Here is a 7922-nt window from a genome sequence, read left to right as displayed (position 1 = left end):
GAGCATGTGTCCCGGGCGCTGTGCATCCACACCGGCCGCGAGCTGCGCTGCAAGGTAAGCGCCCTGGGGCCGGAACCCGGCGGGGTCGGGACGCGGAACGCGTGGCGGGCAGAGGTGCTCGGGTCCGGCCCGCCGCGCCCGGGTGCCGCCAGCGCTTGGGCTTGGGACAGGGCGGATGAGTGAGCTGCGTCTGATAAGGCGGCATTTGACCAGGTTTACACTTTTGGGGACTGAGGGGTTTCCTGCGGGGTGGTATAGTCGGGGCTCGGAGGTCGAGAGGAAGTGCAGCGTCCGCTTGTTTTTACAGGATTCCTCTCCGTACGCTCAGTTTAGCGCGTGGCGTTCCATATAAGTTGTGGAATTGAAATGGATTCCAGGGCCATGCCATTCCCCTTCTTCTCCTCCACCCCCCAGCCCCCGTCCTGGAAGGACGCCGTGCAGCGGGTGCCTCCTTGGAGCATGGAGCAGCCGGCAGCTCTCTGCCGGCGCCTCACAGCACCCGGGCTCCGCTGTAGGTGGTAAGAGGGTGGGAACACCGTGCCCGGCTCCTGCCTCGGGGATTCCGACTTGAACCCGCGCTAGGACGAGAACCCCGCCCTCCCAAGGGAGCAGTCTGACGGAGTCTTTTAGCCGAGGCGAGGGAATTTGCCCGGAGGAAAAATGTTGGAAAGTCCACACTGGCTAGAAACCCCCGCTTCCATTCACTTTACTTTCCGGCCAGCGATTTTCTGTAGGACATAAGGGATCCCGGAGGAGATACACCTCCTAGAAGCAGGATACGCCGGGTCGTCCTCCAGCGCCCATAGACGCAGAACGGTCCCACAGTGTACTCTTGGCGAGCCTGACACCCCCCTCTCAGGCACCCTGGAGAACCCCCCGGGCTGCTGCTTTTCACCTGGAAGATAGAGGCACCTTAGTTAAAGTCGCTCTTGGGTTTTCCGCAGCTCACCTGCCCCCCGCCCTAACCCCCCCTTCCTGGGGCTGCTGCTGCCATCTACTGTCCTACTCTAATGAAACTTAAGATGCACGATCAAGCCCAGTTTAAAGGGAAAAAAATCTTTTCTTCTCGATGACTGGGGCTAAGAGCTGTTTTGGGAAAAGTATGTGTGTGGGGTGGGGTGGGGCGAGGTGGGAGGAGGGGGCAGCGGAGGGATTTTTCTAGCTGGTGCCGGAGCAGCCAGGCCTCAGAGGTGGGGTGGGTCTGGCCATTGTGCAACCCCTTCCAGTTCCTCTGAGCAGATAATAGCTGAATCCAGATGGTGACAGCCCGTGTGTCACCGTTTCCAGTTGAGTCTAGGATATGAGTAACCCGACTAAACAAAAGGCCCTTAAAGAGACCAGCCAGCTTCTTAGAGGAGATGCTGCCCATTCCTGGGGATGAGGTGGGGTAAGGTGGGAGGGGGGATAAACAAACAAAATGAAAGAAACCATTGGAGGATCCCATACCCCCTCCTGTGAGAACTGTAACTCAAGGCTGCTTCCACTTGAGTCAGGCTGTAGGCAGGTTGCTTAAGGCTGCGTTGTCACAGTCTCTCCCTCCAAGTCATCTGTTCCTTCTGACTAATGACAGCTCTGAGTGTTCTCCAGCCCCTGCTTCCCCTTGGAGGCTGCAGAATCACCACATTCTGTGTTCTCTCTGTGCTGAGCACTTTGGATCTGCAGGAGACACATGCATTTCCGGGGGCTGCTTTTCAGTTCCTGGAGATGCCAGGGGGTGCTTTCTATCAGCCACTCACCAGCATTGTCTGCAAACAAGGAAGGGCCTCAGAGGGTGGGGGCTTTGGGGCTTAGCTCCCTGGACGTGATGGTCCCGTGGAAGACGGGAACGTGTACAGAAGACAGTTCTTTCAAATCATCTGTATGAAAGGGGGTAACCCTTTGGTTGTTTGCTAGCCCAGAGCCCTAGGTGTTAGGAAGAGCTGGGGCTGCATACTGTGGAATGAATGAATGGAACTTACTGTCATCCAAAGCCCAAAGACTAAGAACTTTAGCCCAGCTCCTTAAGGGACTTGGGAGGCAGCCTTTGCTTTTCTATCCCCCTAAACGGGCCAACTTCTCTCTGCAGGTGTTTCCCATTAAACACTACCAGGACAAAATCCGGCCTTACATCCAGCTGCCATCACACAGAAACATTACTGGCATCGTGGAAGTGATCCTCGGGGAAACCAAGGCCTATGTCTTCTTTGAGAAGGACTTTGGGGACATGCACTCCTATGTGCGAAGCCGGAAGAGGCTGAGGGAAGAGGAGGCTGCCCGGCTCTTCAAGCAGATCGTCTCTGCTGTTGCCCACTGCCATCAGTCGGCCATCGTGTTAGGGGACCTGAAGCTTAGGAAATTCGTCTTCTCCACGGAGGAGAGGTGAGCGGCGGTCACAGTTCCTCCTGTGGCCTTTTGGAACTGAAACAAAGGTGCAGGTTGTCAGGTTAGGTGCAGTGTTTTGGTGCAAAACAAAACCAAGGGTTCAGTTACCCTAGATTTAGTATTTAGAAGTCCTGCTCCTGAGGAGTCATTGCCAAGGTTGGTTTATTCTGTACTTTCTTGGATGGGGCCTGAGGACACCTTGGTGCCTCTGTGGGATATCACATGTACAGGGTGCCCTTCCCACTTCTACTCCAGGATCAGGTTTATTTCCCATTGTTGTCAGAAAGGTCAGTCTTCTGGGGTACGAATATCAGCCTGTCCTTCACGAGTTTGACTCCTAGAGGAAGTTTTCAAATCCTTGCTGATCAAGTGTTGTTTTTATACTTAGCAGGTATCATAGAGCTAGATTGTCATATTTGCAAAATTCTGCCTCTCTCTTTCACAGTGCATTCCTGTTCCCTCTCAGGCTGTGTCCCCCATGCTTTCTTTTCTTTATTCTCTGGTGATTTTTTAGACATGTTGTTTCGATGCATCCTTCAGAAAATAGCCACAATGAATAATAAATGAAAGTTGGCTAGAATTGATTGCTAAATATAGATCATGGCTTACCTCATAAAGAACAAGATGAGCTTGATAAGAGAATAATGAGGCATTGAGATTCAAAATTGAGGTTTCAGACAAGAGAATTCAGGAAGCTGCAGGACTTAGATCATACCTGGTTTTAAGAGGTAGACTACAGTCCTCATGGAAAGAATAAGAGCAAAATAACACTGTAGGATTGTAGAGGTGGGAGTGAGTTATTTTGCCGTAGCTATTCACACAGGGCTTACCCCACCTGTGCATTTTTATCTTTAACTCCAGAGCATACAAAAAAGTACAGAGCGGAGTTCCCATAAAGCATGACTTTGTATCTGACCTTGCAATAATTATTGGAACATACTGATTAGCAAAGAAAAGCAAACTCTTTGCAATGAAGAAGTTTCCAATTCCTGGAAGATGCCCCTTTGCTATTGTGATGCATTTTCTGAAACATGCCTTACACACCTTACTAGCTGTTGAAATCTGCATTGCACAGGCGAATGTCATGGGCATGGCATTTGGCAACCTGGGGGTTAAGCAATGGCAGGCAGGCTGACGCTATTCGGGTAACCAGCACAGGTGCAGGGTTTTAGTACTACAACAGCCAATCAGGGGCAAGACAGTGTGGGTTGAGTCATATTTTCCGTTTACAGAACCAATGGGTATTTTACATAACGACAGGAGGTCACGCTGAGGACATACCGAAGTTAGCACATGTATACTACACTCCAGGGAACAGGAAGGCAGGAAGAAAAAAAAAAAAAAATACCAGACCTTTGAGAGGAAAAGGAATTGACCCATCAGCCAGTACCAAATGTTTGCATTTAACGACACAACAAGTGACTTACTGAAACAGGGCCATTTCAGAGAAGCAGGGAGAGGCAGGCTGCCACCGGATATTAGATGTTCCCCACGTGGCTTTGGGCTTTGGGGAATCCAGGAGACTTGGGTGGCTAGTTCTAAATCAGAAGGCACCTGCAGCTTCATAACTGGGGCTTTGACTAAAGATTTTTCAGATTTTAGTTGTTACTTGAACAGAGCCCATGTAGAATCAATATGCTTGTGTGTTGAAGTGCCATCCTAGGGGAGGTCGTGTGTGCCTTTGTAGGAGTTTTAGGGGCCCTGCATCTAAGTCCACCAGCCACATTTGTTTGCTCACATAACCTCTCCATCCAGGCTAAGTGTTCTTTGCAATTAAACACCCCAATAAATGTAATTAACATTCCTTGCAACTTTCCCATCATAGTTGTCATGGCCTGGGCTCAGGTGGACAAATTTCCCTCTGTGTGTGTATATCAATGTGGGCAGCAGTGCTGACAACCTGTGTGTAATAGGACTGACTTTGGGCTCTGTGTTCTGTTATGCAAAGTGTGAGTCCAAGTAGCTCTGGCAGTCTGTGGCAGGATAAAAGATCGGCTTGTAGGATGCTCAGGCCCTCCCTGAAGAAAGACAACCTGTGTGTAATAGGACTGACTTTGGGCTCTGTGTTCTGTTATGCAAAGTGTGAGTCTAAGTAGCTCTGGCAGTCTGTGGCAGGATAAAAGATCGGCTTGTAGGATGCTCAGGCCCTCCCTGAAGAAGTAAGATATACTGCTCTTTCCTGATAGCTTGTAGAAATATCAGCATTCCCCTGAGACAAGCTCCCAATTCTGCAATGGGAACTTTGTAAATTGTGTAACCCCTATTAGGATATCTCTTGTAAGCTCTAGCATCATGAATACTATTTGGGGCTTTGCATCATACCCTCCACCCTGGGTGCTGTCTTGATACTTTGAAAACATTTATTGCAGTTTGTACTGGTTTATGAAATCACGAGTCCTGGGTGGTTGCAGGGCACTGCTTACTGGATGAAGGGGTAAATGGCATTCCTTGGGCCTTTGCTGTTAGTGCCTGTGGGTGATGTTATTGGGAAGGCCTTGTTTTTCATAGCAGCTGGTCTGGAAATAATGGCTGGTTCTTCTCTTCTGCAGAACCCAGCTCAGACTGGAAAGTCTAGAAGACACACACATAATCAAGGGAGAAGATGATGCTTTGTCAGACAAACACGGCTGCCCAGCCTACGTGAGCCCCGAGATTCTCAACACCACAGGGACCTACTCTGGAAAGGCTGCGGATGTTTGGAGCCTCGGGGTGATGCTCTACACCCTTTTGGTTGGACGGTACCCCTTCCATGACTCAGACCCCAGTGCCCTTTTCTCCAAAATCCGACGTGGACAGTTCTGCATTCCCGACCATATTTCCCCGAAAGCAAGGTGCCTCATTCGAAGCCTCCTGAGACGGGAGCCTTTGGAGAGACTCACTGCTCCCGAGATCTTACTCCATCCCTGGTTTGAGTCTGTCTTGGAACCTGGATATGTCGACTCAGAAATAGGAACTTCAGATCAGATTGTTCCAGAGTACCAGGAGGACAGTGACATTAGTTCCTTCTTCTGCTAATCCCAAAAACCTCAGAAACCTCATAATTCTCACACATGGCATTTCCATTTCTAAAGATGGACAGGCCTTTTGGCGTGGTGCCAACCAGATAAATGACTACGTCACATTGTAGTGGCTGAACTCAACATGGTGTCTCCTGTTGTTCGTGGAGATGAGTGACTATTGATCTGAGCAGCATACACTCTGATTGGCTGCCCTGCAAACTTGTTTCCCTTCTTAATGAACCCTTGGCAACTATCCCTTTGTCAGATTTGGGGGATTCCACATCTTTTATAGGTGACAAAGAGTATGGACGTACTACACCACGTGGTTAAGCATAATGAACTTGAACATCGGAATTGTAGAGGAAGCAAATTTCACAATGGCATTTTGGGCAATAACCGTATTTTAACAAGGTGACAAATAATTTGGGCCAATAAACCTGCCATCTTTGAACTCCGTTTTGGTAGCTGGACTTGCTACCACAGCTTCTCTGATCAGAAAATTCTTTATTTTGGTTTGTTTTAACACTCATGTTTTCTTCACACTCACATTTACCAATGACTCTGCTCTGTTTTTGGAGCAGACTGTTTTAGGAACTCAGGAGCTTGCCTGAACCATGAACCCAGACTCTCCTCCATTTCCTGCCAAGACCTCCTATGCACTAATGCCTTCTCCTTGACCTTGAAACTTTCCCCTTTTAGTTGTAAAAGCACCTACCAGCTAACCGTGGAAGAGTATCACAAAAGATTTGAACTCATGGCTAATTCAGAACTCTGAGCTCAGACAGAGAGATTTTTAAAAATAATTTGAGCACTTGGAAACTATTAGCTTTTAGGTTCGCCCCAAATATGCTAGCACTTATCTTTTATTTTTTTTCCAAGACCATCTCAGGGTGGGACATTTTGTCTAGGAGGAGAAAGATGAGGAGACTCCCTACCCCCGTCTCCCAACAGCAAATGTTAATCATCTTTTTACTTTGAAGAAAGTGAATTTTGGGTAGTCTTAGAAGATTCTCAGGCTAACTTCCAGAATTACACTCTAACCCCTCACGAGTATGGACTGCCTGTAACATTGTGTGTGTGTCTGCAGTTTTGCATGATGGGTGGTTCATATTTCAAATGTGCTGTGGTTTATGAACACATCTGTATAATCAGCTTCTGGAGTGAAATAGCAAGCCCCAAATCTTTAAAGTTGGAATGCAGTTTTGCATGATGGGTGGTTCATATTTCAAATGTGCTGTGGTTTATGAACACATCTGTGTAATCGGCTTCTGGAGTGAAATAGCAAGCCCCAAATCTTTAAAGTTGGAAGGGACTTTAAAAATCATCCAGTCCAACCTCTTTGTTCTTTCTGCCACCTCCCAACACAGGGAACCCCCTTCAGCAGCTTGTTTTCTAAGTGAGAACCCAGCATCTGTTTGAATGCTTCCAGAGATGGGAACTCACGCTCTACAAAAGACAGGCTTAATGGAGAAACTTCAACTTGCATTAAAAAAACAATTACAGATGAAATATCAGTAACTGTCATGGACAGTACTGAAATCAGGTGGTTAAACGGGTAAACAAAACATACTGCATTCTGAGAAATCACACAAAAATGGGCAGTCATCTTCAAGGGCTACGCCTAGGCAAACTGCTAACATGCATTGTGAGAATGCTGTGTATACCTCACGTACTGTGTACTTTGTACATATATTTTACCTTTTATACAGATGTCTGATTTTTTTTTGTCGTTTTGGCTCTGAGGCTTGTTTTGTTGTCTGTGTCTGTCTGAATAACCTGCGTGTCTAAGACCACGTGAAATGTGAATGATTATTGGCAATATTACCTTGACAGAATCATGGGACTTGGAAAGGAGGGGGGGACAGAGATCTCTGTCGCACTAACGCTGTCGTGGTTGCTCGACTGTTGTATCTGTGATACGTGATCCGGCTAAGGACTCTGGGCTGGCAGGGGCTGCTGCCAGGAAAGCTAGAAACACTAGATCCTTCCTGTACATGTGTACATATGTGAACAGTGAGACGGCTGTTTCTGACTTGTAGAGAAATTTTAATAAATCTGGTTTCATAAATAGGCATGGTGAATTTCTTTTGAATCCAATTTTCCTTTGTCTTTTGCAGTTCCATGCTGGGGATGCAAAGATCTCTGGCCTCAGGGCTTCCAGTTTGGGGGGCGAGGGGTGGATGGAAAAGTAGGCAGATGATTATTGTGTGTGACGTACACGGACTTGAAACCCATAAGCCTTTTTTCATTGAAGTGGCAGATTCATTCTGATGGGTGTACTCCATTTGGTGAAAGCAGGTTGGTGGGTGCTACAAGTTGAATTTAGAGTTGAGAAACATTTGAAAAGGACCATAGATAGGTAAACCTTGAGTTGTGAGAATCCTTCTGGCTTTTAGTCTTTTTGGAGTCAGGGACCCTTGAGAATTTGACAAAAGCTGTGGACACTCCTCAGAATGGTGTCACTTGTGAACTCAACAGAATTTTGTTATCGTTACAGAGGTTCACATAGTTCCCTGAAGTATCCTGGCACTTCCTGTTGAGAACCAACCCCTCCTACATTAG

General features: G+C 47.6%; 1 protein-coding gene across 1 annotated transcript; it reads left to right on the top strand.

Annotated features, from left to right (window-relative positions):
* Window positions 1–6: 6 nt before the first annotated feature.
* On the top strand, window positions 7–7432 carry TRIB1 (tribbles pseudokinase 1). Its single transcript, XM_008580996.1, has 4 exons — window positions 7–54; window positions 2066–2358; window positions 4911–6463; window positions 6577–7432. Exons 2-3 carry the CDS (start codon window positions 2204–2206, stop codon window positions 5374–5376), a joined length of 621 nt encoding a protein of 206 aa, XP_008579218.1. The 5' UTR covers window positions 7–54; window positions 2066–2203; the 3' UTR covers window positions 5377–6463; window positions 6577–7432.
* Window positions 7433–7922: the final 490 nt, after the last annotated feature.

Source organism: Galeopterus variegatus, unplaced genomic scaffold (genome assembly GCF_000696425.1).
Source record: "Galeopterus variegatus unplaced genomic scaffold, G_variegatus-3.0.2 Scaffold7, whole genome shotgun sequence".
NCBI classification, from domain to species: Eukaryota; Metazoa; Chordata; class Mammalia; order Dermoptera; family Cynocephalidae; genus Galeopterus; species Galeopterus variegatus.
This window is presented reverse-complemented; position numbering and strand designations above follow the sequence as displayed.

Bases quoted from the DNA above. Each gene is read 5' to 3' on its own strand.
- TRIB1 (XM_008580996.1), top strand. From the start codon at position 2,204: ATGCACTCCTATGTGCGAAGCCGGAAGAGGCTGAGGGAAGAGGAGGCT. The intron at 2,359-4,910 runs GTGAGCGGCGGT...TCTCTTCTGCAG, and splicing joins GTCTTCTCCACGGAGGAGAG to AACCCAGCTCAGACTGGAAA.